Genomic DNA, 12,954 nt, shown 5'->3' with positions numbered 1-12,954 from the left:
AGAACATTAAAATCATGTTGGTTTTTTATTTATTTATTAATTGTCAGCAAAATCATAGTAAAAATATAAAAATACATAGTTGTGAATATTCAATAAATTGCCTTGTATTGGCAATTTAAATTGCCTTGTAATTTGTACTGTCTATAATAATAATAATAAAAAATTCTCCCAACTTTAGATTATTAGGCCTCGTTTTTTTCGTTTGACAAGTTTTTTTTTCATGCATACACAATGATTTCATAGAAGGCCTTTACCCGATTGTTGAGTGTCCTGTATATGACCGGCTCAAAGTCACGTCCCTCATCTCGTTAGAACATTAATCATGCGCCGAGATGAAAACTGGCCAGAGCTCAAGTGTGAACCGCCTCTGTTTGCATGTTTCTATCTGCCTATAGAGAAAATCTCTGTATGAGTCACTGAAATGACATAAATTACCATTGCAAATGCAAGAGCTTAAAAATCACAATAATGGACAACGTTAAGCACTTCAGAAGCAAAGGACAGGTACATTCATATACTGTTTTCATAATTGTGGATATGAACAGCCGAAGAAAGAGAAACCTGCTCAATGTGCCTACACAGATAATTTAATTGTCTATTAGGGAAATGGTTGGGAGTAATGACACATCATTACAGACATTAGTGCTTCTGATCTTCCAGGCTTTGCAAGAATTCAAGTTTTGTGTTCAGACAGAAATAGAAAGAAAGAGAAATAGAGAGGATGGGTAAAGAGTTGTTCTTCTGCTTTGTTTGTGGTCTGGCTAAAGTCAGACTGCTGTGGTTCTGGCAGAATCACATTACAACCATGCTAATTAAAGTCAGTACAGGCTAAATTAGCCGAGCTGGGCTTGAGTGGCCACAGAACTGACCGTTCCCCTGTGCACTGGATAACCTCACAACATGCTACTGCTAATATAGGACAAATTAAGAGGTTGTGAAAGTCTACCCTAAATTACCCATGCTGCATTAGGTCCCTGCACAATGTGGTGTGTCCATGACCTAATGGCCTACCAGGAATGACATCATCCATTTGGGTGACATCATTATACAGTAGTTTGAGATTCGTCTCAGTTAGGCTGACCAGATATCCCAACAATTCCTAAAAGAAAGAAAATTGTGTGTGTGTGTGTGTGTGTGTGTGTGGGGAGGGGGGGATTAAATAAAGATATATTTTTTTATCTAAAATGAATACATTTATTTTGTTTTATTTTTTATCAACTACAAAGTAAGATATTTTCTCTTTTAGATTGAAATAAACAATTTAAAATGTTATGCTTTAAGGTCCTTGCACACTGAGTCCGAAATGAGTTTCGTATGCGTTTTTTCGGATCCGTCATTCGGTGGCTCTGAATTGTCAAAACACCTCTCAAAATGCTTGCGGATGCGAAAATAGAACCCGATCCAAAAAATGTTTATGACGGACGAAATTTTCGGAGGCAGTGTGTAAACGTGATTGACATAACATGAGATTGTGTGTATTTCGTGACGTGCGAGAATTTCGGACTCAGTATGCAAGGACCGTAAGACTTACGTAAGACTCTTATTATTACCCACGTTTTTTGCCTCTGAATTGTAATACATTAATTCATAAAATTATTTTTTATAAAATTAAATTAATTAAAAAAAATACTTTTTAAAAGTTGTAAATAAAACAAAAACGACTGGAAGATGTTTTACAAAAAAATACTAGTTTAGTTTTTCTACTTCAAAATTTCAAGTTTAACTCAATGTATTACTTGCCTTTTCTTTGTAATTATTTGTGAAATGTACTAGCAGTTTCAAGGTAAATCCTATTTCATGAACAATATTTTTTAAACCATAATTATTTATAATAATTATATTTTAAGTGATTATACTGTTATTTAATATTATTATTGTTTACAATCATATAGCTGATGAGGAAAGGCGGGTAGATATGCACTCTTATGAATGTTTGATGTAACTGAGACGAGATAGACATGGCCAGTTGGCATATCACAAAGCCTTTATTGTGTATCTGGTACACAGATACACAATAAACTGTATCTGTGTTGCAGAGACCAATTTTTGTTCAAATAAGGGCAGCAGTTGTCCAGAAGTTTAGTGTGTCATTTGGAAGAGGGCCTTGATCAATAACTAATGAGACAGAGGTGGAGTCTTCCTGTCTCTTGTTCAATGTGACACAGATCAGACAAGCATTGAATTTGTGGAGTGACACACAACAAGCATCTAACAATAACACAAGGTTCATCAGTGCACCATTTCAGCCATGACCTTGAAAAACCGGAAAAAAAAACAACTTAGCATTTGAAGCTGTCATTATAACCTTTTGTCCTGCCTCTGGTGCTTTCAATATGTGTCTGTTGGCTTTAATTTGTTTTCCATTTACTTTTTTCGCACTCTTTCTAAATCTTCAAACTGCGCCTGTAACCAACGGTACCGATCGTGTCATTTGCATGCTCCTGTGAGATTCTGCCGAATGCCCCCACATTCGTGACAATCAGGGTATTTGTTTTTCACTCTTGCTGTCTCCATGTGAGGTATCCATGGTGACAGTCTTTGGCCTCTGCATTAGGCGGTCGGAATAAAGATGTATCATCAGTATCATCGGTTTAATAGTCTCCTGAGACTAGACTGATAAAGTTCTTCTGTGCTTGCTGCTGGAACACTACTAAAGAGATTTACTGCATATTACTGGCCTTTATTATCTTTTCCTTATCATTATAGTGGCCACATTGGTCATTTTTTTATGCTGTAATTACATTACATTTATTTATATTACATTTACATGAATCATTTATCTGACACTTTTATCTGAAACGACTTAGAATTGAGGAAAACACAAGCAATGCATCAATATCGTAAACAGTATTAGCAGTATCACAATATTGCTCTGAATTTTAAAGGGCACCTATTGTTGTATAATATGCATTTATTTTTACCTGATTTGCTCACCGACTCCCAAATGATTCGTTCACCGACTCACTTTTTCAAACCCCTCCTTTGCGTGACGCTAATCTGCGTTGATTGGTCAGATGACCCAGCAGTGTTTACAGAGATAATACTTATTGTTTAACACGGAGTACAATGATGCTTTTATCAATTAAATCGTGTTATAATAATGATTATAGTCCACTGCTTTGTAGTTTGTAGTAAAAAACTAAAAATAAGATAAATAATTTAATGTTATGTTAGCGAGCATAGCCCAGAGTTCATATTGTAAAAGCACAATCAGTCTTTGTTTGCGTTAGCCCGATGCATAAACATTACGTTTTACAAAAAAAAAAGAAAAATGCAGTTACGTTACTACGAGGTATTACTCTATTCTTTAAGACAACTCCGAAAACAACGACAAACACTTCACATATCTCAATACAATTGTCATTGAAGACCTAGACGCTAAACGGTGCTTACACAACAAACAAAATAATTATTAAGCATGCTACATAAAACATAAAAGCAACAATTATTAATAGCACTTACAGGTTGTGATACGGAGGAGGAAGCTGATTCAAATACACTTGGAACTGAACCTTCCTTCAATATCAGCCGGCTCGCGAATCCAAGTTTGATTGCATTTAAGTTGGTAAAGCAATCGTCTTCAAAATGGCGCGAACAAAGCACAAGGCTCGGACTATACTTCTGTGGTATAGTTGTATATATGAATTGTAGCCACTTAGTCTTCAAATGCTCCTCCTTGGGCAGATGAAAAAAGTTTGCTTTTGAGCCGCACTTCAGAACACAGCGTCTCGTCGCCATGATGTTTTCCCCTGGCCTTGGAGCGCAATAAGTGGGCGTATCGTATTCAAATAACTTGACAAGTTGACGTCATCTAGTCAGAGAAAAAGCTTCGGTCTTCTAACGATTCATAAAAATGACTCAGAGTCGACTCTTACTTTTGAAAGACAATAACTTTATATACGGTGCACTTTCATATTTCAAACTTTGCAGGATGTTTTCGTTCACTTAAATCTATGTTACACACTACATGAAAGGTAAATTTCAAAATTCCATAATAGGTGCCCTTTAAGAGCAAACCAGAGCGGTAGTTTAAGCAAAATTAACGTTTTGTCAACATTTGCCCTCATGAAATTCCACAATATATTACTTTTCTTTTTGTACACTTTATTTTGATAGTCCACTGTAGACATATACTTAAGATTGATAACTATAAAGCGTCCTGACCAGCAGACAATATTGTTCTGTTTATTCTAAGCACGTGTTTGTCTGTCACTTTAAGTAATCTGGCTTATTACAGCAGGATGGATTCTGATTGGCTGTCAATGTTTATATCGTTCATCAACTGGATAAAATCGTTCTAAAAGAGTTCTAAAATCGTTTCTCTGTGCTATTATTTAATATTGAGAATGATTTTTAAACCAATATCTTTATTGTTATCTTTATAGTCATCGTCCTGGTTGTGAACTGGCCTTTAGACTTAATTATAAGAAACTTTGCAACTACATGCCAACTAACTCTCATTAGTACATTATTTGACTGTATAGACTGTTGGGTTAGGGTTCGGGTTAGTAGTTGCAAAGTTACTTATAGTCAGTAGAATGTCTAGTGGACCATCGAAATAAAGTGTTACCTTCTTTTTTTCATGAATCACAAAATGAGATGTTAGGCAGAGCATCTGAGCTGCTGTGATGTATACTTTTAAGCTCTAAAAAGGCACTTTTAAGCTCTAAAATATTTATTATATATTTTATAATAAAAATATTATAAAAGGTCAGAAGTTCTTCTCAAGTCATATGAGCTTTTTTGTCCTTTTTTTACCTTTTTTAGACTCCTTTAGTCTTTCACGGAAGGTACAAATAATGCTGTTGGAATGACTTATGGGTGAGTAAATTATGTCAATTGTTTTATATGAACTATCACTTTAAATGCTACATACATGTGGGTGCGATCATGTATAGCTGAATATACAATCATCCTGTCTACGGTTTGATGTTACTTTGATTGACATCTTTATAACCAATTGACATCTTTATAGAGCGTCAGTTCAGCTAATTGAATGGTATATTCATTAATGGTTCCCTTCTGGTTTTCTTACTGTAATGGCTTGTGTATTGATTGAAATGAAGTGACCTTTCTAGACATGATGTTAAACGTAATTAATACTGAATGTTTTGTAATGTTCTACTACAAGGTAGGAAAGAGGGCTCACTCAGCACACATGATGGATCCATAATTATCTCCTGATCTTTACAGAGCTGGGGACAAACCTTTCGTAATGTAAACCATAATTGGGAAATGGCTTTAAAGATTGATAAGGCATGGACCTAAATATTTATTAACTGAGCAGTTAGGAAGGTCATAGTCATGGTATAATTTAACCTTTACTAAGCTCCGCCTCCTTGATTTCTGTTGCTGAAGCAGACACGGTTTGGAGAACACCCCATAGGAATGAACTGGAGATTTTCAGAAGTGTTATTTTAGTATGATTTATGGATTTTTGGAGTATTTTTGGAGTATTTTTTTAAAGTGATAGTTTACCCTAAAATTAAAATTAAGTCATTATTTACGCACTCTGGAGTTGTTCTAATGCAGAATGCAAAAAAAAATGTAAATTTAAAGGTGATGTATGTAATTTGTAAACATTTTTTACATAATGCAAGTTCACATACTCTGAAAAACAATGTTATAGCCACTTTGAAATGTGCGTTTCGTGTCTGTTTTTGCTTTGGTTTGTGTGATCCTGCCCGCTGCCAATTTACCCAATAGTATTTCCACCAACACGGGTTGCCAGTTGGTGGAAAACCGCGTATTGCAGCCACAGAAGCCAGCAAACAAACTAGGTCAGAGATCGCAGATTCTACCCGACCTAAAAAGCCTTGAGTCGGCACACATCTAAAAAGCTACAGAGGCATATTAAACATGGATAAATCATCGTTAATTGTGCTCACTCCTGTTGCGTTTCCTCAATCTGGCAACCTGAGCTAGAGTCGAGTCAGAGGAGGAGAGGGCGGGAGAAACAACTCTCTCCAATATTTTGAATTTGGACTGCAGTACCCATTTCAACGTCTAGCTGTCAATATAACATACTGCACCTTTAAAAAATAATGTGCTCACACTTGTCTATATAATGGCAGTGAATAGCAACCAGCATCAAGCTTTTAAAAAAAGATGCAAAAGTGTAACAGAATGAACCCATGCAACACAATTCCAAGTGTTTGGTATATGATAGTGTTTGGTGAAAAATAAACAGAAATTGTATGTATTTTACAAAAATCCTGACCTTGGTCTTCTGTGCATGGGGCGTATTTGTGAGACTCAATGCTGGAGTTCACTCTGACTCTAAAAAAGTATATTAAATGTTTTCTGTGTACTTTCTTGACTAAGTTGAATATCTCCTAACTGGAATTTGTCTGACGGCAATGAACATGATAACTTTTTGTTGTGATGAACACAATGAATATATTCACCTCAGAGAAGAAAGTACATGGATTGTATTTCATTTCGCATTGTTTATCTTAAGTTCTCACAACTCAACTTGTGTGTTTCTAGGCGAGTCCGAGTGAACTGCGGTGCTAAAAGAGTCTCACGAACGTGTACTGTGCACAGAAAACCAACGGCCAAGGTTAAGATTTTCGTTAAATAATACATACAATTTTTGGTGTTTTTCACCAAACCCTATCGTATTCCCCCAGAACACTTAGAATATACAGCATGTGTTGCATGAGATTATTCTGTAAAACGTTTGCGTCTTTTAAAAAGCTTGATACCGGTCGCTATTCACTGCCATCATATGGAAGCGGGATATTTTTCATGTTCCTTTTGTGGTCCGAAAAAGAAAAAACGGCATATGGCATTAGAACATCATTTTAATGGCATGGGTTACGCATTTGTGCCTGAGGGACACATTTACGAACTAATCAGTGGCGTAACTTTGTTTTAAAAAGTGGGTGGGACAGGGGTTGCTAATACAATGCTAAATCAGATGTATGTATAATAACATGGATGTCCAGCAATCATTCTAAATAGTACATGGGGTTTGTCGTTAAATGAGATGTAATATATGTTGTCAGTGCCGAGAACTTTCGCGTGAATAAATACACAGATCCGCCTATTTAACATCAGCCGTAATGGTCCAGTGGTAGGACTTTCGCCAAGCGTGTCAGAGGTTTTGAGATCAAATCCGCAATCCCATAGTTTTTTTTTTTTTTTTTTTTTCATCATAACCGAATATGTTCATCAGTGGTTGTATATCAAGCAGGGACACGTTTGTGTGCATTATGTTTTCTAATTTCACCGGAACGAAAAGAGTCTCCGCGCATCCGAGTGAAGACTGCGGTGTGTGCGCGAGCCACTGTATACACGCCACTGATCGCAACAGCAATGAGCACTTTGATCACTTGATTTAATATTATTATGTACCAATTAATTTTGTCTCAAAATATTGCATACAATACAAAGTTTTGTCTAAAATATGCATTAGATTGTATTTTCAATGTACATAGTCAATTATGAATGGAGCAATAGTGGTTCACGGTGTTATAAGAGGGAAATGCGGTTGAAGTGCTATAGCCTGTCATGCACTCTTATTTATTGTATCCACGCACATTATGCATTTTAGGAAATAGAAACTGCTTATATATGTCGTGTGCATTTAGAGAAAATACAAAAACAAGCTTGAGGTCCTGTGCGTTTTAGAAAATCGAGGCAGATAAATGAAAATTTTATATATTTTTAAGATGGAAATTTGATTGGACGAATTCATCCAATGTGATCGCTTGTCAAGTTAGCTGCACGCAAAGTGTTAAAACCAAAATAAATAAAGTTGGGGCGGGCAAAAAAGTTAGCTGCGCGCAGGAGTTTCAGTCAACCCTCACCAGTGAACGGAGCAGCTACCATGCCAGTGACGTAGTCGAATGTTGAAATCCAATATGGTGGCGCCCGTGCAACAACAACAACATTTTCAATGTACCATTTTATCCCTTTTAACAAATTCTGCCATTTTAATAATTGTACCAATGAGAATAAATCAAATATATCTGTTATATCACCTTTACTCAAATTCCAGTTCAGTTCATCTTTAAGGTTTTTAGGTTTTATTTCAATTCAGCTTGAATTCAATTAACGGAAATGATTTTGATTAGTAAACAATAACAACACTGATTTTCAGTAAAATGTGCGATAAAATTTAATGGAAACTGCAGAGACAAATCAAAAAACATTTCCCGAAGATGGTCTGTAGTGTTTTTAAGGCCGTGCTTTACGAAGGGTCATTTGTCAGATCTAAGTATCATCATTTAGATGTTTTCTGGGATGTTTAAAACAGGAATTGGTGGGATCTGGTGGCACAGTGGGTAATATAAAAAGCCATTGTGCTCACATGGATGTGGTTTTAATCTGTCACATTCAAGCCCACTTTGCTTTAATGTCATCTTTAGAAAATATCAATCAATAATTCTGAATAATATTTGCAGTGCAGGAAAAGTGTCTTTCAGTGCTTACATCTTTCAAAGACTACATTCATACCACATTTTCTTTGCCACATGTATAAGAACTCTTCACATCCAAAGAAGTCCAGGACATTTATTAGTTTTAAGCTCTCATAAGTAAGTAAAAGCCAGGATTGTGAGGAGTTATCCGAATTAAACACGAGCCACCCATGTATTTAAAGTGTCAAATGCATTATACATCATATGTCGTGCTGTCCGCGGGGATAAACATTGTCTAAGCTTTTGGCTCTTAAAACTCCATTTAATTAAGAGGCACAACCAAAAGGAAACACCCACTCTCACATTATAACAATTACCTGCTTGATGATGATTGTTCTCTGACGTCAAAGCATGTTCGTCCGTGAACTGAGAGCCGTCAAGATTAAAAACAAATGTTTGTAAATGACAAATCAGGGTCATTGGGTGAATCTCAATTTACAACATGTTGAGGTCTCATTTCACCACAAAATGAAATGAAATGTTGTATGAGTCAATGAAGCCTATTGTATTGTTATTTTAATGACACATTAAGCACAATTTGGCCTTACATTATTATTACCGTAATGCATCTAGCTCTACATATTTACATGTGAGTTTTTTGTGTGTGTAAATAATTCTCACTATTCTCAATGGTGAATCTCATTTGAATCACCTCATTGTAATACAATGATTGGCATAAAGTATCAAGGCATAACGTATAAAAAATGCTGTTGTGATGTATAACTTTAATACTTTGTGTGTGTGTGTGTGTGTGTGTGTGTTTGTGTGTGTGTAAATCCTAAAAATAGGCTCCATATTCTCTACACAGAATATAATAAATTTTTATATGGATATGAATATGAGCCAGAATATGAATATGAGCCGGTTTTTATGAGATTCACCCCATTGTTCTCTTATCTGAGGCTGAAGCCCATCATTGAAAAAACGTGAAGGTATAACGTTTCATATTTTAATGCTGCAGCTATTAACACACGTGACTGATGGCTGTTTACATCCATGGACACATGACCCGTGTCCAACCCCGTATCAGATGTGAGGTTCTGCCAAGCCCTGAATGAAAGAGTGATGAACTCTGAAACACTAGAGTTCATCAACAGAACAGTGGCTATGATCCAAAAAATAGTGATTTCACTTCATGTTGCCTCCTAAGATACCTTTTGAGCATCACATATATATTTTGCAGAAAAGAATCCCACAATGCATTGCTACCAGCTCGGCAAAAAATTAAAAAAAATTAAAAAATACATAAAATGTAAAATAAAACTAGAAAAATTATGATTAGAAATAGAATTAATTCAATACAGTGTTATTTTATTACTATTTATAATTTTACTATTAATATTTTTATATTTATATTTAGGTTTTGTTTATTTTAAGTTATTTTTGATTTTAGCATTTAAACTTATTTTATTTAAGTTAGTTTTCAAGCTAACATTTCTTTTTCATTAAGTTTTTCCTCTAATATTCACATTTTATTTTATTTCAGCTTTTCAGTTAACCAAATCAATGTTTAATAGTTTTAGTTTTAATATTGATTCAATACAAAAAAGACAATTTTACATAATGCATTGCTATAAGATCAGTGATAAAAATATCAAAGATGGCGGCTAAAGGGGGAAAAAATATGAGTATAGAAAAATATTCAATACAAATAGAGACTGTTTAACCTCGTATATAGGTATGACTATAGACTTTATGCCCCAGAGAAACAAGTGCACAGCAATCTTTCGAATTTTGTCTTTGAACTTCCGTTTTTTTTGCGGTAGCTCTGTATATTTATAGCTGGTGAAGTGGATTTACTGTTACCGAAATTCTCAGGAGCATTGTAATGTTTGAAGCAGATGTCGAATGTCAATAGACATTCATTCATAAATCCGTAAGATCTTACCCTCATGTATTCTTTGGAAATACAAACCTGAAGACAGAACAAAACGAGCTCAGCACGGAAAAGGGGCGGGGCTACATAAGGTCAATAGCCATGTTAGCATAGCAACATGCTAACAGTAACTCTTGAAATAAATCAGTCAAGTCTTCCATGTGCTTTGCATATGAAGCGATGTTGGCATGACAGAAATCATTTCTGCAGACATAGAGCAATCCGAATCAATCACTTTCAAGGTTTCATTTTAGTTAGAATGCTGCCTTAAAAGGCAGTAGACCGCAAGGCAGCTCGATAGCAGTTATGTTTGGTTAATGGAGTTCTGTGCACCGTCTAACCATTGACACTTCTCCGACTTAACAAAACGCAGCAGTACGACACGTCAGGAGGTCCTGGAAGTGTTTGTCACAACCAGAACCTCTTAGGTGATCATACTGTACAGGTCTAGATCGTGCCTGAGCAATCTTCACTTTTTGTTTAGTAGCTGAAAAGCACAAAAGCTTCCCTGATGTGCTTTGAATCAAACTGCACCTTCTTACGCTTGTCCTACTTGCTCTTTTCAGTCGATAATCACCATCATCATGGCGACAATCATACGGGATAAGTGGACCTATATAGATAACCCAGCACAGTTTTTATTTGTAGTCTTTGTTGCAGCTCTTTTCTGTCTCGGTTTGTCTGTCTGTGTGTCTGTCTCTACGTGAGACCTTCAAGTCATTCTTTTACAGCCGTAATCATTCCCTCCAAAGCCATTTGTATGGCAGTGTGTTGCCATGGCAACGTATTTCATCATTTTATTGCCGAAAGTGAATATGAATGTTTTATTTACACACACACATTGTCCCATTTTATGCATTTCTATATATCAGAACTGTTTTATATGAAACAAATGGCTAAATTTAACAATCCCGACTGTCAACCAACATGCTAATGTAAAATCTCATTAAACGGAAAAAAAATTAAAATAGAGAGGCTGTTTTTCCACTTAATGCAATTTTAAGAAAACGTGATTATCTTATTACAGAAAAAGGCATACATGTAGCAACCAATCAAAATCACTTTTACGTGAAACAAAGAAAGATTTAGAGTTATCAGAGCCCAGAAATAATCTGTGATTCTCAGAATGCACTAATTTCAAGGAATTCCTATGTGATTAAATGAACTAATGAGAAATTAGTTTTGTTCCTATGCTAATGCAGCAATGATTAAGCTATTTTACATTGTAGAGTGTAATCCAATAGACCGGTAACCCAGAAGAAGTGATCATTAAGATTCAGCCTATTCATGCTCCACGGATGCTCCGTAGGCAGGAGATGTGCCCTTCCCCCTAATGAATGAAAATCAGCCATGCCTGGCTGCAACAGCACCAACAACAACAAAAAAACTCACAATCTTCATTCCATTCTTATTTACAGAAACGAGATATAGGGGTGCTGCTATATTAGGCAAAGTGCCCCTGCCCTGTCTCGTGTTTGCTGATTTGGTTGTCCTCCGAAACCCTTTTCTGAGTGTGTGCCTGCCTAATAACGCCTTATATTTCATGAACAATCATGACATTTTTATCAGCACGCTGCTGCTCGCAGCTGCGCTGGAATGAAAGGATTAGAGCGTGTTGAAACTAGGCTGCCGTGCGCGAGGCGAGCGCGGGATGCTATAGTGCACAGGTTAATTTCATTAAAACGCCAACTCGGGACCTGGAGATGCCGCCGGGGGAGCTTATCATTCAGCTTGCCAACGGAAGGGAAGTCTCTGTAAAATACGGCTTCATGATGGATTCTTCTGATGAACGACGTCTCGGGGAAGCTGGTGAACGGCAGGGGAATCTCGGCCCCCGGTGGCCAGGATAATGATGCTGGTGAGGATGTGAGGAAACGATTCTCTCTCCTTCTCCCTCTGCGTTTCTCCGGCTGTGGAAGAGGAGGGGGAAATCGCTGATCCGTTTCCAGCCAACGGATTCCATTTGAGGAGCGACACTTGCGACGCACACAGGTGCCCTTTTTCTTTCGAGTGTGGTAGTGAAGGCTTGTGAGTGTTTGTGTATTTGCAGTGGTATGAATGCGTGAGATTAGAGATGTCAAGAGGAGACAGGACAGCCTCCATCATAGATTGATTGAAAGGCTGAAAAAAAAAAAAAGCAGGGCGAAAGAGCAAGAGGGAACAGATTCCGAGAGGGTGATAGATACTCACAAGGCACACCGCTGCTTTTCCGGACATTGGGAGAGAGAGAGAGAGATAGAGAGAGAGAGGGAGAGAGAAACATTTGTGTGACGTGTGTGTGTGTGTGTGTGACAGCGTTCCCTCAGTGCGTAGCGGAGAGACAGGTCTGTGCGCTGACACTCACTCCAACGGGCTGATGCACTCTGGAGCTGAGAGCAGGACCCTCTGGGAAACGTGTGCCGCCCGAACTGCCGGAGATGCTTTGAAGACTCGGAGCTCTGCGCTACACGTGTTGAATCGCATACCTGCGTATCCCTCTGCGTCTTAAAACACTCCACACGCTCGTGCATTCGTGCAAACCATGGAGTCTCTGGCCAACGACACGGACGGGCTGGAGAACTCCTTGAAGTACTCCAAGTGCGACCAGACGGAGAAGATGTGGATTAGGCTGAAAGGAATGTAAGTGCTTCTTGTTTCATACTCTTTCATCAG

At 37.1% G+C, this 12,954-nt stretch overlaps 1 protein-coding gene across 5 annotated transcripts in view; it reads left to right on the top strand.

Annotated features, from left to right (window-relative positions):
- Positions 1-12,954, top strand: part of pde1a (phosphodiesterase 1A, calmodulin-dependent) — a 100,594-nt gene that overhangs the window by 26,108 nt on the left and 61,532 nt on the right. Inside the window, exons 1-2 of one of the 5 annotated variants that reach the window (XM_079618656.1) lie at positions 11,910-12,294; positions 12,598-12,921. The exons of 3 other annotated variants lie outside the window; for them this stretch is intronic. In XM_079618656.1, coding sequence (XP_079474782.1) covers positions 12,824-12,921 — 98 coding nt within the window. In that variant the 5' untranslated portion in view covers positions 11,910-12,294; positions 12,598-12,823. Of the gene's footprint in view, positions 1-11,909; positions 12,922-12,954 lie in introns of those variants that run through there. One more of the 5 variants, XM_079618655.1, reaches the window with a different exon arrangement.

Source organism: Phoxinus phoxinus (assembly GCF_949152265.1).
Source record: "Phoxinus phoxinus genome assembly, chromosome: 7".
Taxonomy (NCBI): Eukaryota; Metazoa; Chordata; class Actinopteri; order Cypriniformes; family Leuciscidae; genus Phoxinus; species Phoxinus phoxinus.
Note: the sequence above shows the minus strand (reverse complement) of the source record. Positions and strands in the feature narration are given on the sequence as shown.